Source organism: Syzygium oleosum, unplaced genomic scaffold, assembly GCF_021117445.2.
Source record: "Syzygium oleosum isolate NSW1041296 unplaced genomic scaffold, Sole_v2.1 Sole_v2.34, whole genome shotgun sequence".
In the NCBI taxonomy this organism is placed as follows: Eukaryota; Viridiplantae; Streptophyta; class Magnoliopsida; order Myrtales; family Myrtaceae; genus Syzygium; species Syzygium oleosum.
Window position 1 is genome coordinate 3,174,921 of NW_026607518.1, and position 27,056 is coordinate 3,201,976.

At 42.3% G+C, this 27,056-nt stretch overlaps 1 protein-coding gene and 1 pseudogene across 1 annotated transcript; one reads left to right on the top strand and one right to left on the bottom strand.

The window, feature by feature from the left end:
• Positions 1-1,974: 1,974 nt before the first annotated feature.
• On the top strand, positions 1,975-26,983 carry LOC130135571 (UPF0496 protein At4g34320-like). The gene is made up of 4 exons (XM_056305085.1): positions 1,975-2,028; positions 4,318-4,800; positions 25,975-26,356; positions 26,623-26,983. Exons 2-4 carry the CDS (start codon positions 4,322-4,324, stop codon positions 26,845-26,847), a joined length of 1,086 nt encoding a protein of 361 aa, XP_056161060.1. The 5' UTR covers positions 1,975-2,028; positions 4,318-4,321; the 3' UTR covers positions 26,848-26,983.
• On the bottom strand, positions 10,937-13,192 carry LOC115662012 (putative pentatricopeptide repeat-containing protein At5g40405; annotated as a pseudogene).
• Positions 26,984-27,056: the final 73 nt, after the last annotated feature.

Here is a 27,056-nt window from a genome sequence, read left to right on the forward strand (position 1 = left end):
CGCCGTGATCGAACTCTGATGTAATCGTGAGGTCGGCGACATTTCCTGGGACGTCGCACTAATTCGACCGAAGAGGGATGTCGCGTGCTCGATGGGGTTCGGGGCGTGACAGGATGTCGACCTGTTTTGTTTTCTCGTGACACATCGCGTTCTTGGTCTACTGGATTGCACTGTGGTTATCGCAAAAAAAATAACGGAGGCTCCCTCCTGCTTCACCCCAAGTTCTGTAATTAAATGTTCAACCAAAAAGCTTCCTTTGCATCTTTTATCGCTGCCATGTACTTTGCTTCAGTGGTAGACAAAGCAAACGTGTCTTACAAAATTGCTCTCTAACTAACCACGAAACCACCAATCGTAAAAACATATCCCGTTACGAATCTCCTTTTGTTGAGATCGCCTGCATAGCTAGAATCAACGAGGCAAGCAACCGAATGTCCTGTAACAAACCCACATCTGAGGTACCTCAAATGTGCCGAAGAATCCATTTCACTGCTTGCTAGTGAACTTTACCTTGATGTGCCATATACCTACACACAACACTAACTACCTCGGAAATGTTTGGACGAGTGCAAATCATATCATACATAAGACTACATACAACACTAGAAAATGGAACTCGAGACATATCATCTTCCTCTTCTTTGGTTTTAGGTGACAAAGAAGCCGAAAGCCTAAAATGGGACGCCAAAGGAGTACTTACTAGTTTGGCATTCTTCATGCCCAAACGCTCAAGCACTTTGTCAATATACCTATTCTGCAAAAGGTATAACTTCACGCATTGTCTGTCTCTGCGAATCTCCACACCTAAAATCTTCTTGGCAACTCTAAAATCCTTCATCTCAAACTCTCTACTAAATTGCTTCTTCAACCATTGTATCTCTAATATGTTCTTCGCTGCAAGAAGTATGTCGTCCACATACAATAACAAATAAACAAAAAAATATCACATAATCTCTTATAGCACACACTGCTGTCATACACACTTCGTGAATGGCCATAACTCAACATAAACCTATCAAACCTCTTGGACCATTGCCGTGGAGATTGCTTGAGACCGTACAAAGAGTGTTTCAACCTGCACACGTGATCTTCTTTACCTTTAACAACCAATCCATTGGGTTGAGACATATAGATTGGCTTCTCAAGCTCGCCAAGCAGAAAAGTGGTCTTGACATTAAGTTGCTCAAGTTCTAAGGGCCACTAATGCGAGCAAACCCTAGGATTCCCTCTTTTCTTTGAAGTTAATCCCCTCCTTCTGACTAAAATCCTTCGCTACCAAATGTGCCTTGAATCTTTCATCTTCAAACCCTAGGATTCCCTCCTTTCTTTTGAAGACCCATTTGCATCCAACAGCTCTTTTGCCCTTAGCCAATTTCACATGATCCCAAGTTTGGTTCTTATGAAGATCTCTTCATTCATTACAACAAGTCACTTCTCAAATTTAGAATAATTGGTAGCTCCATGGAATGTAAAGGTTCTTCAATACCAACCACTTCAGCAACTATAAGAGCATATGCTACCAAATAAGTGATGCCATATGTCTAGGGAGGCTTAATTTTCCGTTTAGCCCTCCCTGCAGCCAAGTTATGAGGTTGCTCATCTTCTTCAACATCATTTCTTATCGAATTTAAGTCTTGTTGCTCACTGTTACTCTCTGGCTGAATAGAAACATATTCAAAATAATATAGTTTTCTGATGACACATGATTTTGCTCATGTGTTTTTCCATTTTTACATGATTTTACTCTCTCTCTCTCTCTCCCTTGATCAAACCATTTTTCTCCATGTGAAATGTCTAGCAGTTGTCCCTTTTCATCAACCACTTGCTTCACGGTCTGAAATTCAGTGTCTTCAGTGGGCACAGCACCACCACACCCGACGACCCACCATCGCGCACCCACACGCATCATCATCAACCTGTCAAGCCGCCGCCACTACTCGGCGAAGTTCACATCTCACCATAAATGCCCTCTTGCTAGGAACTATAGAGTCTCATCAATAACTTGAACTGCTAAAGCAAAAACCATAGGTACTGGCAACAAGAGAGAAATAGGAAAGCTACTGAAACTAAGGAAAAAGCATGATCATTGATAAACATAACCTTTCCTTTTCATAAGATATAACATGCTATTCTAATTTTGGGAAAATACAAGATGCACAACATAATTACCTAGAAGATGTAAGAAGTAATCCTCTAGGAAAAATAAAAGGAGGTACAAGACAAGTCAACATAATCTATCTCTAGCACAATTCAGTTAACACAAAAGGAAAATCGGTTGTCAAGGTTTTATACTGGCAAGCATCCAATAACTAAAGGGGTAATCTGCATTATATCTAGGCTTTTATCGTATGATAAATACGGAAGTATCATAATGTCTGCCTGATCAAGTAATATGCATTACAAATCTCTGTACAAATGTGACACGGAACGGCTTGGGTATCGACGGCTCGTCTCAAAACCTAACTTCTTGGTATCTTCTCGAGAATAGGAAATGCTGATTTAGAATGAGCATTCTCGATACCTGCATGAGCATTCTCGGTAACTATGCCCAATAGTTAGCTTCCTTCGCACGCAATCTATATGGTTGGGATCAAGTTAATCCTTGAATCTGAAAATCTAAAAAGCTCACATGAGAGGGTGCTTCATCTCCATAGCATTCAACAAGCTATCTTGTCCTCTCCCTCTCTCTCTCTTTTCCAACTTCTGTCCCCCGTAGCAGTCAATTGCAAGAAGCAGCTCATCTAGGTAAGGAAAAGTCCAACCTATATCCAATGGTGCAAAAAGAGTTAGCAATCTTGCTTGTCGGATTGTATTCCTGTTATGATTTTGGATCTTGTACAGATTGTGGTATCTTAACTTTCTGTTGATTATCATGCAGGCTAGGTATATGAGAAGGCGCTCATGAATTTTCCACACTTGATTATCACTTAAACCCTAACTCATAGAACTCCCTCTTTGAGGTTGAAAATGTATGTATTAGCCCATTTCGATAGGCTGACTCTCGGACAGACCCTAAATGATTTCTTTTGGGGCATCTTCATGATCGAAGCACTTGAAAGTCACCTAATACATAGGCAAGAGGCGGACCCTTATGCACGGCTGCCCTTTGTTACGTGTAGCCCGACAATAATGAACATTCATATCAAAATTCGTATAGATTTCATTCGATTCATTTTTCCTTCTGAGTTTACGTTTAGCCAGGTTGGTTACCGGAGTATGGTGGTCGGTGGATGCGCCTGTCTGTTTGCGAAGTGAGAATTGAATTGTTAATAGGGTTGGATGAACATTCCAAATGGTAATTTTGTGAGAAACGGTTGTCTTCTTAATTACATGATGATAATAACTTTTGGTATTTTTTGTATGGCATTTTCCTCAATTATGAAGATTAGTGTCACCTCGTTTTAGCAGTCATGTCATGTGTGAAAGTTCTCACATTTTTGTTAAAGTGCTATCCGATCCAAAAAATTGGATACAAAAATATATTTTTCCGTATTTATAATAGGAAAAAGAAAAGGTGTACTAAATCTCTTAATTCATCTTATATTTTTTATTGTTTGGATTTCTCAATTGATGAACTCTTTTTTTCATTGAACTTCGAAAAATTCCGTTATGATTTTTCTCTTTTTCTCAAAGCGATCAACATAAAACTTTTAATTTTTTAGTGGACCCTTTATTTATTACCGCTAAGTAATTGCTCTTAAACAAAAAAAATTGTGAATTCCACGTCCTTTTTGCCACTTAAGTATAGGACATGGATATTGGTAATCTTATTACTCAAGTCATTTAGTGAATATAGGTGCTTTTTTGCTTATTAAACCAATAGTAATCCCAGTATTAAATCAGACTCGTATGATATTTTCTTGTATAAAATGTGTCTCTTATCCATGTGAGAATGGAGTGAATCTCATCAAAATGATCTAATTCTTGTCCTTCACACCACACGTGACACATAAACCATGCATTGTGATTGGCAACGTTCGTCAACCTCGAAAGACTCGGTTCTCGAATTAGAGTTTCATGTTCTGGTTTTGAGTCTCTATATGATTGCTTGTTTTGGGCCTGCCTGTAGTGGTTATTTCATTCCTATTCTATTTAACATGGTCTCGTATCATTGCTTTTGTATTAGTTTAACTTTTGGGACATGCGACGATCATCTTCTGACATAATTCGGATTTCTTTCCCATACTCTTCCTTTCAATTTCCTTTTTGCATGCTCTGAAGTTCTCTTAGGGACATAAACTTCTGTGACCGCTTCATTTTTTTTTCCTTTTAGCGTACTCGCGCTCTCTTTTCTTAACCTCATGATCTCACCTGAAGGTCAATGGCAAACTCCAACACCAGAAGAAACCCTCCAGCGGTTCCCTCATCAACAGGCGCCAATTCAATACCCAAAGTCCAGTACCCAAAGGAACTCATCAGCTCGTACGGAGCAGCGTGCGAGTCCAACCCGGATTTGCGAACCTTCAATGCTAACCTCCAAGTGAGGACGAACCAAGTCCTCAGCACTCTTGCTTCCGGGGTTGATGTCCAAGCTCTCTCACTGGATTCTCTGAAAGAGATAACGGAGTGCCTCTTGGAGATGAACCAGGAAGTGGTCAAGGTCATCTTGGATAGCAAGAAAGACATCTGGAGAAATCAAGAGCTGTTCGAGCTTGTTGAGTGCTACTTCAAGGATAGCTTGCACACCCTCGGTTTCTGTGCTGCCCTTGAGAATTGCTTGAAGCCTGCGCGCGATGCCCATTTGCTGGTTATCGCTTCGCTTCATTGCTTCAAAGAAGAAGATGGGGAGGGATGTTGCAGGTACATGTATCTCACTTCTCAAGGAACTTCATTTCGAGCACACGCATCCTAGTATATTACAGTGAGTACTACAAACCTTTTTCCTCCCTTTCTGTAATTACAGTGACGATCCCCGTAATTTCGTCAAACCAAGTCAACATCCATACTTTTCCCTAGAAGTCCTCGCAATTAACATAATGAACATCGCGAGGCTGGCTTGATTTTTATGTAGCTATAATGACGCAAACAATGTCTATGATTCCAAAATGCAAGAAACTCTGCAAGAGAAGTCATCATGATTTACATGAACAATTTCTTACAACTAAAACCTCTACAGACCGGTACCTTTGTTGCTCTCAAGCTCCTCAACAAAATCAGAAGCGCGATTGACCCTTTGGAGGAACAGACCAAGAGGCTTTTGCAGAAAGCTGATTTTCCGATTGAGGAGGGAGCAGAAGCAGTAAAGCTCGGAATAGCAGACATCGAGAAAAAGCTGAGAGATTTCATGAAGGCTGTTGAAGGACGGGGAAAACATGTCGACATGTGCAGCCGCAATATCCAGAAATCGAGGATAGGGGTGCTTCAGAGGATTATAAAGCCCCCCACCAATTGTAACGGTGCCCCTATATTGCTATAGAGAATTGTTGCTAAGTGTTTGTCTTCCTGTGAGGGATGTGCAGTGGACCTCCATTTGCATTGCCTTCTCTCATCAATAAAGTGGAAGACATCAACATTTGGCATCCAATTTTTTGAATAATCATAATTAAATGCAGCTTTTCGACATAAAGGCCTTATCAGCTTTGGACAGGAACTCTTCAATCCCTAATTGAATAAGCCCTTGTTTTAGTTGCTTTTATGAACAGTTCCATATGGAGATTAAACAAGTTCAGACGACTGACACAAAACTGACCTGTAATATGGACATAGTAAGGTTTAGGTTCTTCCCAAAAGCAGAAGTTAGTAGCTAGGACAGAACAGTCAAAATTTTCGCTGAATTGTGTTTGGAGCTCATTATGCTCGTGAGAAATGTCTGTCCCAGTCTGGCAAAAGATGAAAGCTGCAAATGAAAGACCAGACAGCAGTAGCTCAGCAAAACAAGAATATCTATAGGAAGAAAACGCATCCTGCCAATGTTCCTCATTCGTAAAAGATTTCTCCTCAATAAAACTATTCGGTAAATCCAGACATCTAAAGACAAATTTCATGTTGACAAGAATTAATGGAGGAAGAAATTGCAGATGCTGAATTATTCCTGATCAATGCTTGGCAAAATAAACGGAGCGATTGCCTCTAATGCAAATCTTATTGTGGTGAGAGTACGTTCCAAGTTGCTTCCCAAGCAACAAAAAATAAACACATAAATAGTCGGTGCTTTCACGGTCCAACTCTCCAAGGAAACACCTCTGGCTTCATCAACTTTCTATACTAACTAACTGCAATGAAATTTTACAGAAGAAGTTCCATGTTCACAACTATTCCAACGCAAAGAATCAGCAGAATTGAGAGAAATCTTTGAATTATACAGCAAATCAGAAAACACTAGCAAAAGTTTTGAGTTCCAGGTCATGGGCCTGTCTCAAAAATTCAACTTCCAAAGTGATTCTCCTATCAAAGGACTGGTAATTCAAACACAAGGGCCTCCTTGTTCCTAGGAACAGTAAAAGGTCCAGGAAACGATCTCTGAGAGGTGTATACCTACACCAAGTGTCAAACCGAAAGCGTGTCCATTTTCCCTTTCCCACTTTTGGAGATGTTTGAAGAAGAAACTCACTTCAGTTGTCTCTAATCCACCTCGAGACACTGATACCGTGAGTTTCTCTTCTATTTCTAGAAATTCAACCAATTTCTCCAAAGCAACCTGTTATTTGTCACAAATACAGATGTCTTCTTCCGTGGGAACTTCTTGAATTCTATCCCCAACTTATGGAATTTCTGGGGGTAAGTCCAATGTAGTCTTGTTTAATTTTTACTTGCTTATAGATTCGGACTATTTTTAATAGAGAATATGGATATGAATTTCAAAGACAAGGATATGTGCTCATAAAAACAGGACATTTGTTAGGTAACCATGCGGAGATTTTGAAATTTAGTCACTAACATAATATAATGTTTTACTTATTCTATATTGAAATGAGATAATGTTGTTTTACTTATTCTAAAAAGACAGGGTAATAAAGGAAAAAAATCCATATAACCATGAAAAATCTGTTGTACTAAAGAAATACACCGGGTTTACCAGCATTTAATTGCCACAATCAGTGAGAAGACAACCAAGTTTTCTCTTTCCATCTGAGTTATTAAGCAGGGAAAGATTACTGTGCTTGCCTATAGTTAACCAGTATCAACCTTGTTAATACCACATAGTCTACAAGATATTGCATGTTCAAATCTTGAGTGGAAGTTGAAGTCATGGATCCAACTCCTTTTTCTTCAGCCTAAATCTAAGATTGTTTCAGAAATGCTGTTTGATGGATGATACCATTGAAATTATGTAACCCGTATGGCTTGTCATCTTTGAACTTCCATAATCTTTGATGGATTTGACAGGTAAGAGCGATTTAGTTCTTCTTTAAAGCATGTCGTAAAGAACATAAATTGGAATTTCCATTGAAAGATGCAGAGGTAATGGTTGTTGACAGCTTCGAGGTTGCGTAAGACATGCCAATTACGCGGTGAAAATGAAATTCATTTCTTGCTAAGCCTTGTGATTGGACATTGAACCCCACTTATCTTGGTTCACCTGTCGATTCTCTGATCATATTGTTCTTGTTCTCTGCTTCGCAATCCACAAGACTAGGACAGCTTTATGAAGCCACTGCCTATAAAGTGAAACTGAATAGGCAGCATTCACCTGATTTACTGGGTCAATAGCACTGAGCTCAAGGACAAATGAATGGTCTTTTGCTTGCAAATCCATGTGGCAGGATATGTGATAGTAGAACACGCTAATTTGGATTCATGGATTTGGCAGTACAAAGCCCACAACATTTGCCTCCAGACATGTTTTTCTGTAAATATCCCATGGACAAACAATACGTGTGAAGATACACTGCAAATAATAATTTGTTTGACACCTGATTTTAGCTCACTTTTCAGATTTTTCCAAAAATCACAAAATTAGAATTAGAAACCTTGGCCAAGCTTGGGAACCTATTTCTAAACCAAAAATGATTTTTTTAAAATTTTCCTGAATTTTTCTTTAATTTCCTTTGGTCAAAATAAGGGTGAAAATCGAGAAAAATAGCAAATGGAATCCAAAAATTCCATAAAAATAGTCATTAGTCTTATTTTAAATCCAATTTCATTACAGCATCAATTTTATAAAATTTCAATTGAGAATGTGTTTTTCCCAGAATTGGGTAAAAACAAGCCCAAATTGAATCAAAAATTCAATTAATTCATTTCTAGTCATTTTTCAGCTGTAGTGTCTTCACAACAAATGATTATGGAACCTTGAATTGCATAATGGTCAGTCCAATTGCACAATTTACCATATAAATAAAAAAGCCCCAAAACCCGATTGAAAATTAGGGATTTTTAGCCTAAATTGGGGATCATGATCAATTTGAAATTATCGAACCTTGAGACCATCATTTATAGGGTTAATTAGTCATGAGTAATCCAATTTTGGCATCAATTTTTCCCAATCAAGTCATCTAGATGTTAAATTGAACAAAAACTCTAATGATCCGAATTTACAATATGAGAATTTTGGGTTTAATCATGACAAAAATTAGGGCAAATCTCATATTTGGGTGTGAAATGTGATGAGGAATTCAATTTTGGGGTTAAAATCGAAAAATAGAGTCAAAATCGGGTAGAATTTGCGAATTTAGACCAACCTTTATCTGCCAGGTCAGCCTTCTTCCTCACCCGACTCGCTCAGAACGTTCTAAACCCAGAACAATATCCCGTGCCCGCCTCTTGATCAACTTAATCTAGCCAAATAAGCACGTGTTAATCTCCGATTCCAGCTGGCGTCGAAGATTCGATTTGACTGATTTGGAGTTGGTGATAACCAATTTTGGGCGGGAAATCAAGCTACAAAGAGAAGAAAAAAATCACGATTCAGGCAGAGAAGACGTTCGACGAAATTCCAGAGAGAAAGAGAGAGAGAGAGAGAGAAGGAGCACAAAAGAGAGAGAGATTATACACAAAGGTGCGTCGAGATTCCAAGGACCAAGCGATCGGCGTTTTTCCGGTGAGAAAAACGCTGGCAAATCAGCTTCGACGGTGAACCTCCTCACTTGAGAAGTTGTGACGAAGCTGATCGCCGTCGCCTAAAAGTGAAGCTCAGCCGACGTGTCCAGACGTTCTCTGACGAAGCCAAAGCCACTAGATTAGAGTCCAAGTACCGAGGAAGAGCTCCACGATCATCATTTGCTTCAGAAACTTCATCTAATCCTTTGTCGAAGCAGGTAAAATCTGATCCTCGCCATGGTTTTTCAGAACTCCAGAAAAGTGAGATTGAGTTTGATATTGATGATCATTTGATTTCTATGGCAATTTTGAGTCCGTTGAGGTCTAATATGATTTTTTAATCATGTTTTACATTGTTTGATTGCATTTCTGATTGAAAAACCTGCATAAACCGAGTCGGCCACCATTAAACCTTCTCGCCGGAGCTTCCTTGACCTCGCCGGAGCGCCTCTCGTGGTCATAAGCCACTCAAGTTAGTTGATTCTCACCTTGATTGATGTTCTGATGTTGATTTGAATTGGTTTAGATGGCCAGAGCGATTAGAATAAGGATTCGAAGCTTGGAGAGCATGTTTAGATCAGTTTTTTGCCGGTCGGCGGCGGTCCGACAGTGATCTAGTCAGGCTAGTTTGATAAAGGTTAACATGAACTCAACATTGAAACAAGTGAAATGGTCAAAATATCACCGGAAGGTCGTCGGAGATCGATCTAAACTGGCGGCCTCAAAAACACTAAGCTTGAAATTGTGCCCACCAACCGCTCGACGAATTGCCCCAAAGAGAAAATCCCAAAACGGCACCATTTTGGTGTTGTGTCTCGCCGGGGCAATGGCCGGCGCCGGTGTCGGCAGGTTCGGCTTGGCCGAACCAGCCAAAACCGGTCCGGTCCGATTCAACCCTCGGTGGGAATTTTTGAAAAAAAATATAATAAAAAAATGAAAAACCTAAAAAAATCTAAAAAATTCATAAAAATTAGAAAATTCAGAAATCCTCTAAAAAAACATTAGAAAATTCAAAAAGTTTCAGAAAATCCACAAAAATGTGAAAAATCAAAAAAATCAAAAAAGTCCAGAAAATCATAAAAAAAATAGAAAATTTTAGAAAATCCACAAAAATCTCAAAAATTCTTAGAAAATTCATAAAAATGAGAAAAATTAGAAAATTCTTAAACATTTGAAAAAATCCCAAAATCCCATAAAAATTTCGAAAAAATTCCAAAAATTTACAGAATGACCCAAAAATATTATGGCCAACATTTACAAGTGAAATTAAAATTTTTAGAGGTGCCTAAACGGTATTTTTAGAAAGTTTAGAGATTTTTACCACTAAAAAACCCTAAACCCTAAAACAGCACACATCATCAAATGAATAAGCCTTTAGGGCTTTACAAGAGTTTGGGTATTTTGAATTGGTTGTCATTTTAGAGACCCAAATTAGGATTGTATTGTTTGTTTGCAATTAGTTGTGCTTATATTGATTGATTGAATTCCCGCAATTAGGATAATTAGAATTAGTGGATAGACCTCGGAAACTCGTGTGGCACGTTAGACATATCGTATCATTTTAGGTATCAAAAGAGCGTTAGAGATCTCAATTTGGGATCATTAGCGTAACCAAGTCCTCTTACTCAAAATCTCTGGTTCGCAGAATCGTGGTATTTCTCCCGTACCTCGATTAGATTTCTAGTCAACCTACCAATAATGACTGATGGCGACTCCAAATCAAAACCTAGACTAAGTAAAAAGATAAAAAATCACAACCCGCTGTCACGTGAGGTATGGTCTGGGAGAGACTCCCGTTTGTCTAGTAATGGGATGTCTGTGGGACATTTGAGCGAAATATCCGCATCGGACCCTAGTAGCTCATTCAGGGACAGTTTGCCCATTCATAACAAATGGAAATATCTACTTAGCGTGCCAAAAAAAAGCGCGGCTCGACATACAATTGAACTGTTAATTCTCACCAACAATCCCTGTAAGAGCACCCACCACCTATGAAATGGTGAAGCCTATTATTGTCCCCCACGACAATTTCCCTATCAAAAGTTCGAGAAACCATTTTCGATAATTCATGTCGACAATCCCAACAGATCCTAAGGTTTTTAACAATTCTTATAGGAACGTCTTCCTTCAATCAGATCAAACCAAATGCAGTGGCAATCTCCTTACTGTTTAGAGATAGAGCATTCTCTTTCTCTTCTTCTTCTATATTGAACAAAACCGAGTTCGTGTTAGCCATGTACCCTTATAATCTCAGCCCCCTGAAGATCTCGCCCAGCATCACTTAAATTTCGATATACATTTGGTGGGAGTTATCTCCAACAAAAAAACTCGTGAACTTCACCATCAACTTCTACAACACTGCAGCCTGGAAGCTTCTTCTCGCCTCTGTACTTCATTACCTACCGCATAAGGCTTACACTTTCCCAGTTTTTGTTATCGGTGTAGATATTGGACCAAAGCATGTAAGCACCATGACTCTCTGCCTCGAGCTCCACCATCTTTCTTGAGGCAAGCTCGCCTATTTCCATATTCTTGTGAATTTTACATGCATTTTGTAAAGCTCCCCAAGCGCTGGCATGAGACTCCACCGGCATGTCATTGATGAAATTTAACGCTTCGTTTAAACGGCCAGCTTGGCCATACAAATCAACCATGCAGTCATAATGCTCAAGTTCTGGCTGGATTCCATAGGACTCGCTCACTGAGGCAAAACCCTTACGCCCTTTCTCGACTAGTTAAACTACACTGCAGCCTCTCAGTACCGATACAAATGTGACTTCATTTGGGAGATCCCCGTCTTTCTTCATGGGCAAGAAAAGCTCGAGACATTCCCTACCAGCTCCATTTATGTCTAGTCCATTCATGGCACTACTCCATGTGTACGCTTTCCTTTCTTTCATCCCCCAGAAAGCCTCCATGGCCTTATCCATGTCACCGCATTTGGCATACATATCTATAAAGCAGTCCCTAGCATCAACGTCATCCGAAGGCTGTTCCTTTTAATATATGCATGAGCCCACCTCTCTTGATCCAGTGCACCTAATTGAGTGCATGCAGATAGAACTGGAACCATAGAAGGCTCGTCGACCTTCACACCTTCCAGTTGCATCTCATGGAACAAATTCAAGGCACACCTCGACTCCCTAAAACACATCCACGATTTTGTCAACATTGCCATACTTTGCGCAAAAGTGCTCGCTCAGCATCAGCGTTTGACACACCACGTCATGATCAAGAATCCCTCCAAACACCCTATGACACGATTCTAAACTACCCACCTCCACATACATTAATCAACGCACTCTGAACATGCGGGTCAATTTCAAACCCGTGTCTTGATGGTTGGATAAAAAACTTGATGCTGGTTTGATTATTGCTTTGCTGTGCGTCTTAACTTAATATTCCAATTTGGTTTTTTGTCACCCAAAACCTACCACAAAATTAAGGAGGAAAGTCTCCGTGAAAATTAAAAAAAGTGGATGAAGTTTCCATTAAATTTGTCTTCTTTAAGTTCCTGCTTCTAGCCAATAACCAATGATAAGAATACTAGGATTCGAAATGTCAATTATGCATGCCTTTCGTATCTTTTATTCGTTGCCTTTTTCTTTTCCTGGAATATTACCTTTGTATGGAAACTTTTACCTTTGTCTGGGAACTCAACTTAGAGATCACTTGTGTATCTTTGGTAAACCAATAACATCTTCCTTAGTTGAATTCCCTTGTCTTCATTAGGCCTCTCGTCTTTAGAACTATTTCTATATGTATGCTTAATTCTTTCAATCAATAATTTATGATTATCTGAGTTCTTTTTATTCTATTTTCATTCCTTAAACAGCAGTCATGAAGTCCATTGATGGAGCTTTAGACTTGTGGGAGCAACAAACCCGGAAAACCCAATCTCTCAATCGATCTTGCCGTCCATTTTCAAACTGAGATCATCAATTCCGACACAATCCAAGTGTACAAGGGGCTCAATGTTGTCACCAACAAGGTTACCGAGCTCGAGCGTCAATCTAGCATCAAGGAGTGCCACACCACCTCCTAGGAGTGATCGATGTTCCTAATGTTGACTTTCGACGCATCACGTTTGTAGTCATGCGATGATCGCCTTCAAGCAAATAATGGACTGTGCGTGCGCTGCAATCATTGGTGGAGGATCGAACTCGTTTACTGAGGCGCTCGTGGAGGGCCCAACATCTAATTTCAGGTCCATTTATGATTGTTGTTTCCTTTGGTTGGATGTGTCTCTCCCTATCTTGAATGAGTGCATGTCGAAACGGGTGGATGAGATGGTTGATGGGGTGGAGGTATGTTGCCTCGCAAATTGACTGCTCAGGTGGCATTCGCCGTGCGATTGGGTTCCCAGAAATGGACCATTACCTGCGATTCGAGTGTATGATTGATGACGAGAAACCAAATGAGGGTTTGCTTGATGTCGCCATCAACAAGATCAAGGTCAACACCTGCAGGTTAGCTTTTCGCCAAGCGGAGAAGATCTGGAGGCTTAGTGAAGACCGTGGGTGGAACATACATCGCATCGATGCGACTAGGGTTTTCGAGAGTCGAGGCAAAGATGTTGAGAAGGGATGGGAGTGTCTGGTGTTGGAGCCAAGCTTGGCAATAGTAGGAGATTTCCTCAAGGACCATGAGAAATCATTTAGTACGCCGAAGCAACTTGCCGCAACCTTGCCTCAAGTTCTCATGAAAATGTAGGGAACTAACTAACCAGAGAGTGATTAAATATTCTCATGATCACAGATATCATAAAACTGTTGTAATTTTTTTTAGATTCTAACGAGAACGGTTTTGTCCATCAAAATACTATCTCCCTATTTTCTCTTGAATATCAGAGTCTCACGGCTCTGATAATAATCACACAAGAGAAACTCTTAAGGAAGGAGATGAATACACTACTTTACTTGATGAAATCTCTCTTTCTTTCTTTTTACTCTACTACTGAAACGATTAAAGACTCGCATATATATTCGCTTGAAACATGACTCTTGACATACCATTAATAATGACTATAGAAAACTACAAAGCAATAAAGACACTTTAACATGTGCGCCGAAAAGACTTCCATCGGGAATTAAACAGCCTTTCGAACAAAACACGAAGAGTCACCAGAGATAGGCGGTGATATCTTCAATACTCCCCCTCACCGACTACTCTCTCTAAGGATAGTCCTTGCGACCATACCAAGCTGAGCTCGAAACTCTTCAAACTTTGTAGCTCCAAGACCTTTGGTGAAGATATTAGCAACTTGATCACCTGTCTTGGTGTACTCCATCTTGATCTCGCCCTCCAACACTTTCTCTCGCAAAAAGTGATAGTGGACTTCCACATGCTTAGTCCTAGCATGGAAAACTGGATTCTCTGCCAAGCTTATAGCGGATAGATTATCACAATACAATATTGTCGAATAATCTATCGACTGATGAAGATCATCCAATAACTGCACTAGCCACTTGCTCTCCTGAGTTGCCATTACTGCTGCTCTATATTCAGCTTCTGTTGTAGACAAAGACACAGTCGATTGTCTTTTATTGCACAAGGATACTACTGCTGATCCAAGATGAAACGAGTATCCAGTAGTTAATCGTCGTGTGTGTTGATCTCCAGCATAGTCGGCATCACAATGACCGACCAACTCACCCGATGATTCTTTTTTATACAAAAGCCCAAAATCAAAAGTCTTCTTTACATACCTTGGGATACGCTTGGCTATATCCAAGTGAGGCTTCCTTTGCTTCTACATGAATCGACTCACTACTCCCACTACAAAAGCGATGTCAAGCCGAGTTATGGTAAGGTAGATTAGACTGTCACGCCCCGAACCCTACGGCGCACGACAACCCCTTCTGCGGTCGTATTGGTGCGACATCCCAGGATGTGTCGCCGACCCAAAACCCAAATCAGAGAACAATACACATGTGGAAACGATCATACACCCATACATAATTAAAACATGACCAAGGTAGCAACAAATATCATAAACACATACTTACATTAATAAAGAGGATTTACAATATCCATTTGAAACAGAAATATACATAAGCCAAAACGGGTCAGCAAGCCACTAACATCAAAAAGGGGTATGTGGCTCAGGGCGGTCAGGTTCTATATCAAAAAGGGCTCTTCCAAAAAGTGTCGGCCCTAAACCCTAGCTATAGTCAGGCTAACCCCTATGGTACCCAGTCTGGGTCGGATCCCAAAGACTCGGATGAATCATCGGATGACTCGGACTCGGAGTCCATAGACTCTGGCTCGGACTCGGCCTCCACTGGCTCCTATTCGGGATCCTCCTCCGGCTCTGGCTCCAGCTCCATCGGCTCCGGCTCGGGATCGGACTCCCACTCCATCAGCTCCTCTTCCTCGGGGTCGGAATCCATGTCGGACTCGAAGATGACTAGCCGGGGGTCAGAATCCTCCTCGGATACAGCGTCGGGGCTCACTATCTCCCCATCGGCAGGATATGGGTCCCACTGGCCTAACCCGTCGAACGGGATGTCGAAGGTCCTAAGGGGTCCGTAGAAGCCAGTCTCGTCCCGGTAGTACCAACCTAGATAGGGATGGGCCCTGAGCTGCGGCCCGCCCTCATCGACCCAGACAATGGTATAAAACCTAATATATGCCTCCCCGTTCCAACCGGGGTACTCGGTCACCGAATGGTCTATATGGTCCGGGATCCCAAAACGTGTCGGTACGACTGCCATCCTCAAGGCTGGGGGTCTGAAATGTTGGGTTTTAACAACAGTGAGAACGAATCTCAGCGAGTATGCCCCCTAAACCCAAATTAGGCTAACATGCACCTCCAAACAAGCAACTAACCAAACATACTATAGAGTGAGCAAACGACTTAGGCCCTCGGCCCAAATCAAATACACAATCAACCCTGCAGATTAGGCACATAATAATAATACCAAGAAAACCAGTCATGGCACATACACGCTATCAATTGGTCACGATCACTTGCCATGCACATGCTCGCACTCATTAATGCATACTTCGCACACGTGCCAATTCCTCATTAATCACCGACCCGCGTTAAACGCATCAGGTCTATCACTTTCCAATCATTCTCCGACCCGCGTTAAACGCATCATGTCTATGACACAACCCGCGTGAACAACGCCTCAGGTTGGCCATCTTCCGGTAATCCGGGCATTGTCCCGCGTTAAACGCCTCAGGACGGGTTTAATACCCCGCGTAAACGATGCCTCAGCGTTTATGAGATCACACGTGTGCACTTCACCATTTATTATCTGAACCCCGCGTAAACGACGCCTCAGAGCGTTTTAGGTAATCACATGCTCAATGTCATTCGTGCACACTCGCATGATTCGCATGACATGCCAACACTCATTATGTACAAATCATGGCCATGACATCCAACACTCAGGGCATCAATTGAATCCACAATAATCATTCAATTCAACATATCAACATATCCAATTAATCAATTAAATCAATTCAGCCACGGTTCACGATTGGGCACATAACAATCATGCAATTAAATCCTTAAAATCTTGCAAGCCTATGGCTCACCATGTCCCTCATTCTTCGGCCACACCAAGCACCCACTACACATTGCACAATTAACTTCAAATCATGCACAAATCAGCCACCACATGGTCCGATCAAATCACACATGGCATAACGCATTTAAACCATCAACTAGCAACACGCGGTCCGATCAAGCTTATACCAACCAACCATTAATCATACCATTCTAGGCCTCTAAATCACCATCAAATCACCACACTAGGCCACCAAAATCACCACATGATCAGCCTTAAACATCCGCCAGTAATTAACCCCTAAAATACCCTAATTAACCCCTAAACTTGGCTAAAAATGTACATAATCCTAATTAGGATTTAGGGTTTCCACTCACCCAAATCATAAGCTCCAAATGTGGGCTGAACAAGAGGGGAAAACGGGCTGGGCGGTGCTGGTTCAAGCCAGACCAGCGGCGACGAGCGACGGCTCCCTCGGCGGCGAACAGTGGCGGCGACGGGCGATGGCTCACGGCTGATCCCAAACGGCGAAGAGGGGCGGCGGTGATGGTGGAGAGGCGTGGAAATGGAGAGGGAAAAGGTTGAGGGTGGCGGTGGCTGGAGATGGCCACGGACCGGCGGCGGTGAGCGGCGCTCGTGCGACAGTGGCGCGGCCAAGGGTTGGCCGGACGGTGTTGGTGGCGCTCCGGCGGTGGCTGGCTTCTTCACATGAATGAGAGGAGAGAATGGAGAGAATGAGAGGGGAAGTGGCCGGCCAAGAGGGGGAATGAGGGGAGAGAGAGAGTGAGAGAGGTTTTGAACAAAGCTTGAGTGGGAGTTGTTGACCAACTCCACTCACATTTACAAAGCTAACCACCCCACTAAAAACCTGATCTAATGGCCAAGATTTAAACACCCATCATTCATATCCAAAATCAATGGCCAAGATTGATTCTTGCGCAAAATATCTAGGGACAACTTAGGGATTAGCAAGGGTGATGGGGGACTTATTGGTCCATGATTTTCGGCCACTAAAGGGGGGCTGAACAAGTCCAAAATGTCCTCCAATTTTCGGAATTAATGCTTAGGGTCCAAGGGTAAAACGGTAATTTTTCACTCCCGGTCCAAAATTCCATTTTTCGACCATACCGATCCCAAATGTGATTGGTCACACTAATACGACGTCGTCCTTGCAAATTAGTCGCGTATGTCCGTGAAATTAAACACTCGAGACCGGATTCAATTCAACGATCAATTTCGCTCAAATCCGATTTTAGCGTCTCTTACTAACGGGTGACTTTTTAGGGGTTACGCGTATCGACTTAGGATACTCGAGTCATGACGGTCTCAATTTCCAAGAGAATGCGAGGATATATCGCTAGTTCCGAAGGTCGCGATCGTTCGGAGTAGGTTTAGGATCGTTCGCCACGCGTACTCCCGGTCGTACGGAATCACCCGCGATCCGATCGCACGTCGTTGGGAACCAAATCCGTCGCCTTCCTTGGGAACCAAATCCGTCGCCTTCCTTGGATCGGCCCACATTGGCCCAAAATATTCCCTCGTCGTTCCTTGGAATCGGAGCTCAATTCATGGTCGAGTTCTTGGGTCCACGTACCGTTTTCCTAGTTAGCCATTCCCTATTAGTCAGCATCCCGAGAATGATCAGTTCCGGGCGAGACTTACTAAAACGAAATGAGAAATACATATCCATTTCATTGATCACGAAAGTGGGTCGAATTCAGAATGTCACATAGACTACCTACCAATTGCCTATACATAGACGAATCTTCTAGCTCTCGACCTTCTTCAGCACATAGCTTTGCATTCCCATCCAACGGAGTAGATATAGGTTTGCAATCGAGCATCCCGAATTTTTCCAAGAGATCTCGTGCATACTTCTGTTGACATAAGAATAATCCTTCTTTTGTCCTATCAACCTCAAGCCCCAGAAAGTGTTTCGGCTCTCCAAGCTCCTTCATCTGGAACCGTATAGGGAGGTTGGCTCTAATTTGACATATCTCATCTTCATCATCTCCAGTAATGATGAGATCATCCACATAAACAAGCACAGCTGCAACCTTTCCATCTTCTGCCTTCACAAATAGGCTTGAGTCTGCTGGAGCTACATTATAACCGCTCTTCAACAAGAATTCTGCAATCTTTCCATACCACGCTCTCGGGGCTTGCTTTAAGCCATACAACGCTTTCTTTAGCTTGCAGAAATATTCTAGATAAGTTTTGCTCTTGAAACCATCCGGCTGCTCCATGTAGATCTCTAGCTCAAGTTCTCCATGCAAGAAAGTATTCTTCACATCCATCTGCCACACATTCCACGACTTGCTTGCTGTAAGTGCTGAGAGAACTCGAACTGTGGTAACCTTTGCTACCGGGCTAATGGTCTCTTCATAATCAACCCCATATTTTTGCGAAAATCCTCGAGCCACTAGACGTGCTTTATACCTCTTAATCGACCCATCTAGTCAAGTTTTAAGTTTATAAACCCATTTGCAGGAAATAGGACGTACCTCTTTAGGTTTGGGTACCAAGTCCCACGTCTCATTCTTCTTGAATGCGAGGATTTCTTCTTCCGTGGCCTTCCTCCATTCTGTACCCTTCGAGGCTTCTTCATATGTCAAAGGCTCAACCATGCCAACATCTACGGTCAATGCCGCATTGGCATACTTGTGGTTTGGCTTTCTTTGCCTCGTCGATCTCCGAAGTCGAGGCTCCTCCTCTTCAAGTTCTTCGACCTGACTTGGTTGAAGTTCTTCTGTCGACCTTGGACGCTCATCAAATGAACTTGTCGATCCTGGTGACTGTGTGTCGACATCTTTTCAACAGGCTGATTCTCATTGAATTCTTTCAGCCTTTCTTCGACCTCTTTGTCGAAATGCTGTGAATTTGGCAATTCGACAGCTTGAGGTGACCACCAAGACGACAATTCGTCGAACATCACATTCCTTGAAGTATAGCATCTCCCTGTGGTAGGGTCGCAACACTTCCGCCCCTTTCGTTGATCATCATATCCCACGAATATGCAGCGAACCGCCTTCTTGTCGAATTTGCTACGACGATGATCAGGCATAAATGCACAACATACGCATCCGAAAACTCTAAAGTGACTTACCACAGGCTTGCGATTCCATAGCTTCTCGTATAGTGACATAAAACCAAGCCTTGCTTGTGGCAGCCTATTAATCACGTGAGCCGTTGTCTTCATACATTCGGCCCAAAACCTTGGTGGAACATTCTTTACGTGCAACATGCTCCTACATGTCTCAGCTAGATGCCGATTCTTTCTTTTGGTAACACCATTCTGTTGCGGCGTATACGGACAACTTTACTGTCGACGTATCTTGCACTCTTGAAAATACTTCGTGAACTAGTAGGAAGTGTATTCTCCCCCGTTATCGGTGCGTAGGCAACGAATTTTTCTGCCTACTTCACTTTCAACCTTCTCCTTATACATCTTAAATTTAATAAACGCCTCGGATTTTTCCCTCATGAAAACAACCCAGACATACTTGGAAAAGTCGTCAATGAAAGTGATCATATACTTGAATTCGCTAACAGACGGCTGCTTCACTGGACCAAACACATCCAAGTAAACGAGCTCGAGAGGCATCCGAGTTTTGAACGATGATTCCTCATACGGAAGTTGATGTGCCTTCCCGTACTGGCACCCGGCACAAACCACATCTTCTTGCACTTCCAACTGGGGAAGACCCCTCAGCATGTTCTTCTGCATCATCACCTTCAACTTGTGATAACTTACATGCCCAAGCCGCGCATGCCATAAATCAGGTGTATCATTCCTTCAGGTTTTGTTTACTTATGACGTTTAAGCAGACATTACGTAAACGGACTCCAGCCGACGTCCCACCATGATTGGTCGACCAGTGGGCTTCACACTTCGGTACACCTTAACATCTTGTGGACCGAACACCACATAATTACTCGAGTCTGTGAGCTGGGACACAAACAATAAATTCTTCTTCATTCCTGGCACGTGATACACACTTTTCAATTGAACTAGCTGTGAATGGAATCGAGGAGTTATCATCGTTTTGCCGATATGAGTAATCGGTAACCTCGAGCCATCTGCAGTAATAACAACACGTCCTCTGGTATATTCACGCATGTTCAACAGCTTGCCTTGATCTCCAGTCATATGACTTGAACACCCTGAATCAGCAATCCAGTCGAAATCATAATTAATCGACTTTTCACTTACAGAGATTAATGCCATCGCATCGTTTGACTTGACTGTGGAAGAGGCAGTGAGCTCGTCTGATACCACCATTGCAGCAGACGTTTGGAAATCCCATTCCTTATCTTCATCGAAATCATTCTTCTTTGATGATGCTGCGACATTTCCTTCAACTTTCTTCGCTCGACAATCTCTGGCAAAGTGGGCCTCCTTGCCACAGATGTAACATCGTCCATTACGTCATTTGCCGTCGCCCCGCCAGGCTTCCCCTGGTCGAAGACTCGTCTCTCTTGGACGCTTTTGTCATTCTTCATGAGCTGGTTGCTTTTGCCATTCAACATGGCTTTTCCTCAACTTGCCATTTTTATTATCAGCACCGGTTCGCCTCTGATCCTTGAACCCTCTTTTATCATTGAAGAGGGCACTTTCTTATCCCTTAATCGAAACCTTAGACATTTGACTATCTAAAGTCTCTTGGTTAGCCAGAATACTCTCCAGATCGGTCAACGTCAGTTGAGTTGCCCATCCACGAGTAGCCGTAATAATACCATTATACTCCGGCTTTAACCCGTGAATAATAATTCTTCTCATTCTTGTTTCTGAGATGGCATTAGTGGGATCCAACTTTGAAATTTCGTCACAAATAGACTTAACTTTGGAGAAATACTGACTCACCGTCATATTTTATTATGACATCGACAGCAGCTCGTTCTCCAGCCTTTGTAGCTTGGCATCGTTCGACCTTGCGAATAACGCTGCCAAGTTATCCCATGCCTCCTTGGGAGACTGCGTGCTCTTTATGTGCTGCAATAAATCATCTTCGACAGTTACAGCAAGAGCGTAAAGAGCCTTACCCGCTTTGATCTTCCATCTCCTCTGTTCATTATTGTCTCTGGGTGCCGTGGTGTTGCTGCCGTCAACAATATCCCACAAATCCCGACCCAGCAAAAAAAACTGCATCCGGATACTCCAATTATTGTAGTTGGAGTTGTTGAGCTTCTCAATGCCATTCGTCGAATTTGAAACGTCCGCCATATGACTTGAAATAATGCCCGGCACTACTCCAAGAAACCTTGGTCCCCAACCAATCGATCACAATCCCTGACTGTACATCGGCAGAACTTCAACGTATTCCGGTCCTTGACCACCTGCGCACGAATAATGGTCCTTGACCACCGTCTTCACTAACTATGCTCCGGAAGACTTGACTCACAGTCCCTGACAACCGTGCTCTTGGTCCCAGATAACCTATGCTCTGATACCACTTCTTGAATATTAGAGTCTCACAGCTCTGATAATAATCACACAAGAGAAGCTCTTAAGGAAGTAGATGAATACACTACTTTACTTACTGAAATCTCTCTTCTTCTTTTTTTACTCTACTACTGAAATGATTAAAGACTCGCCTATATATAGGCTTGAAATATGACTCTTGACATACCATTAATAATGACTCTAGAAAACTACAAAGCAATAAAGACACTTTAACATGTGCCCCGAAAAGACTTCCATTGGGAACTGAAGAGCCTTTCGACCAAAACATGAAGGGCCCGTTTGGTAACGTGCCAAATAGTAAAAATTTCTGTTCTTTTGTTCCCAGAAATAGTTTGGGAACAGAAATGCGTTTGGTAAACTTTTTGTTCCTGGGCACATTTTTACAAAAATTTGTGCCGAGAAATAGTTTTGGAAGAGAAACAAGAAGTAAAAAAAAGTTGCTTCTTATTTCTCGGCACAATTTTGAGAATCAGTTTTTTTTCTTCTTTTTCTTTTTTTTCTTTTCTTATTTTGTGGTGTTGTTCTTCCCTGGCTGAGCCGGCCGCCAGTGACCGACGGCCGGCAATCGGCCACAGCCCAGGGCCGGCGAGGGCGAGGGCTGGACCCTCGCCGCCTGGGCGAGGCGGCCTCGCCCAGATCGAGCGAGGCGGCCTCGCCCAGATCGAGCGAGGCCGAGCCTCGCCGGTCGGTCACGACGGCGAGGTCGGGCCTCGCCCGCAGACGGCGAGGCTCGGCCTCGCCCGGATCCGGCGAGGCCGAGCCTCGCCGTCGCGACCCACGGCAAAGCCAACCTCGTCGTCGCGACCGACGGCGAGGCTCGACCGTCTCGGGCGAGGTCACCTCGCCGGCGAGGGCGAGGGCTGGACCCTCGCCGCCGGGCAAGGCGGCCTCGCCCAGATCCGGCGAGGCCGAGCCTCGCCGTCGCGACCCACGGCGAGGTCGGCCGCCGTGGGTCGCGACGGCGAGGTCGGCTTCGCCGTTGGTCACGACGGGCGAGGCTCGGCCTCGCCGGATCCGGGCGAGGCCGAGCCTCGCCGTCTCGGGCGAGGCCGCCTCGCCCGGCGGCGAGGGTCTGGCCCTCGCCCTCGCCGGCGAGGGCGACCTCGCCTCCGCCGGCGGCTGGCGAGGGCCGTGACACCCTCGCCGGCCCTGGGCTGTGGCCAGTCGCCGGCGACCGGCCATGGCCAAAGAAGAAAATCGGTAAAAAAAAAAAATTTTAACAATTCAAAATATTATTAAAATATTATTTGGGAACAGAAATTTTGTGTAGTTACCAAACGCATTTCTGTTCTTTTCTACTCTAGGAATAGAAATTTTGGACAGTTTATCAAACGCCTTCAAATACTCAGAAATTGTTTCCGGGCACAGAATCAAAAAAATCATTTCTGTTCAGAAATAGCTCCCGGGCACAGAATGGTATTCATGCGCACCCGAAGAGTCACCAGAGATAGGCGGTGATATCTTCAATATTTTCCAACTTTGATCCATATTTAAAAGCCAATGTATCTTAGAATGTATCACCACCTTCGGATAATCTATTTAAGAAACATTCTTATCGAACACTAGAAGTGAGTTTAATGAAGGTTTTAGAATAATCTGTCTTGTAGCAATGCAATATTTCAATATAGGATGCTAAATTCTAATTTCAGAAAATACAAGATGCAAAGCATAACTATTTAGAAGATGTAAAGAGTAATCTCTCAAGGAAAAATAATAGGAGGAGTACAAGCCGACATTTTCTATCTTTTAACACATTTCAATTTACAAAGAAGGAAAGATCGGTTGTCAAGGTATTATATCGGCAAGTGTCCAATAACTAAACATGTGTTTCGCACAATATCTAGGCTTTTGTCATCCAGTAAATATGGCAGTATCATGATGTTAGCTTGACCCAATAATCTATATTATAGAAATCTATACAAATGTGACACGGAACTGTTCCCGCAAAACGAGACCGATGTCAACATATCATCTCTAAACCTAGTTTCTTGGAATCTTCTCAAGAATGAGAAACGCTAATATGGAATGAGCATTTTGGGTAACTATGCCCAAAATTTCAAAAGCTTTCTCTGGATGCCTTCTATGCCATCTCGATCAAGTTTATCCTCCAATTGAAAGAATATAAATCCACATGAGAGGGCGCTTCATCTTCATCACATTCAACAAAGCCATCTTGCCCTCTCTCTCTTTTCTAACTTCCGTCTCGCAGAGCAGTCGATTGCAAGAAGCAGCTCATTTAGGTAAAGAAAATCCAATTTACATTCAATTGTGCAAGAAGAGTTAGCCATCTTGCTTGTTGGATTGTATCCTGTTATGGTTTTAGATCTCATGCAGATTGTGGTATCTTAACTTTGGCTGATTATCATGCAGGGCTAGTCAAATGAGAAGGCCCTCGTGAATTTGAAAAACCATGACCATGCTTGATTATGAGATATACCCTGACTCATATAACTATCCTGTTGAGGTTTAAAATGAATGTATTAGCCCACTTCGATAGGATGACTCACAGAATAACCCTAGAAATGATTCCTGTTAAGGCATCTTCATGATCTAAGCACAGGAAAATCACCCAATACATAGGCAATAGGGGGATCGTTACGCTCGGCCGCTCTTTGTTCCGTAATGACCCGATGATAATGATCATACCTGTGAAACATCGTATAGAAGTGTCATTCCATTCATTTTTCCATCAGAATTTATGTTTAGCCGGCTTGATTACCGACGTACGGTTATCGGTGGATGCGCATGTCAATTTGCGAAGTGTTAATTGAATTCTTCCTAGGGTTGGACGAACATTGCAAGTGGGGTTTTTGTGAGAAATCGCATCGTTTCTTATCTTCTTAATTGCCTGCTCATAATAACTTTGGGGATTTTTTGTCTGACATTTTCCCTAATGATGAAGATTAGATTCATCTCGTCTTGGCAGCCATGTCTTGTGTGAAATATTCCAACCATTTTGTTAAAATGCTATCCAATCCAAAAACATTCAATAGGAAATTCTATTTATCGTATTTATAAAATAAAAAAGGTGTACCAGATCTCTTACGTCATCTTATGTTTTCTAATTTCTAGATTTCTCATTCCTTGAGTTCTTTTATTCATTGAACTTTAAAAAATTCCTTTATGATTTAACTTTTTTTCTCCAAACAAATATGATAAAATTTCTAGTTTTTCAGTGGAGTCTTTAGTTTATACCCCTCAGTAATTGCTCCTAAACCGAAAAAAAGAAGAAGTTAATTTCGCGTCTTTTAACGGCTTAAGTATAGAACATGGATATTAGTAATTACTCTAGTCATTTATCATACTCGTTCTATATTCCAAATCTATTTAACATGGTCTCGAATCATTGCTCTATTAATAGTTTATACTTTTGGGACATGCGACGACCATCTTCTTACATAACTTCCTTTCCATTCTCTTCCTTTCAATTTCGATTTTACAGGCTCTAAAATTCTCCAGGGGACATATACTTCTGTTACTGTTTCATTATATTCCTTTTAGTGTACTCTTCCTCTTTTTTGTTAACCTCATGATCTCACTTGAAGGTCAATGGGAGATGCCAACACCAGAAGAAACCTTCCAGAGCTGTTCGAGCTTGTCGGGGATGACTTCCCGGATGGCTTGCACACCCTTGATTTCTGTGCCACCCTTGAGAATTGCTTGAAGTATGTGCGCGATGTCCAATTGCTGATTTTTGACGTGCTTCATTGCTTCGAAGAAGAAGACAGGAAAGGAGACTGCAGGTATATATGTATCTTAGTTCCCCAGGAACTTCATTGATAGCACATATATCTAAGTATAATTGGTTATTGAGCTACTCTTGCTAATGCTAAGGCATTCAATCTCTCCTATCTTCTCTATGCATTGGCCTTTGACTTCATATCCTAACAAGCCAATGAGATTGAGTTGATTTCTAGAGTATGATATCCTAACAATACAAGGTTAAGGTGGTGAGAAATGCACATGATCTGTTTCGAGATAAACTGATGCAGAAACCTTGGAAAAATTTAGGTACTCAAACACCTTGGAGAAATTGACCAAATTCAGGGAGACTAGAGACCCCTTGACTGAGTTCTTCGAGATCTTTCAGATTATCCACAAGCAACAAAAGTCCATGCTCGAGAAGTTGCAGATCAAGAAGAAGGAGATTGACGAGAAGCTCAAGAGCATACGCACTTGGGCGATTGTCTCAAACATTATACTGATTGCGACTTTCCAAGCCATGCTGATCTATTCGGTCGTGACTGCTGCAGTGGTTGCTCCGCCATTCACTGCCGCTTTAGTGGCTGCAGTTGCCTTTCCCATGGATTCGGTGGGCAAGTGGATCGATTCCCTTTGGAAGAATTATGAAGATATATTAGAGGGAGAGGAGGAGGTGATCAACTCAATGCAAGTGAGTACTATAAACCTTTTTTCTCCCTTATTACAGTGACCATTTCCACCATTTCGTCAAACCAAGTTAACATCCCTGTTAAGTTCAAAACAAGAGTTCCCCCTAGAAGTTTTCACGTCTAACATAATGAACATTGTGAGGCTGGGTTGATTTATATGTAGCTGTAAGGATGGGAACAATGTCTTGGAGTCCAAAACGCAAGAAACTCTGCAAGAGAAGTCACCATGATTTACATGAATAAATTCTTACAACTAAAAGCTCTACAGATCTGTACCTTTGTTACTCTCCAGGTCCTGGACACAATCAGAGTTCTTATTGACCGTTTGGAGGTACAGATCAAGAGCCTCTTGCAGATAGCTGATTTTGCGATTGACGGGGGACCAGAGGCAGTGAAGCTCGGAATAGAAGACATCAGGAAGAAGCTGAGAGATTTCGTGAAGGATGTCGAAGAACTGGAAAAGCAAGCCGATATGTGCCTCAGAGGATTATGAAGCCCCCCACCAATTGAAATGGTGCCCCTGTAGTGCCATGGAGAACTGTTGCTAAGGGTTTGTTTCATTGTGAAGGATGTTATGTGAACCTCAATTGCATTGCCTTCTTAGTTCAATAAAGTGGAAGACATCAACATTTGGCATTTGATTTGTTAATTATCAAAAATTAGTGCAGCTTTTCGACATAAAGGCCTTTATCATCCTCCTGC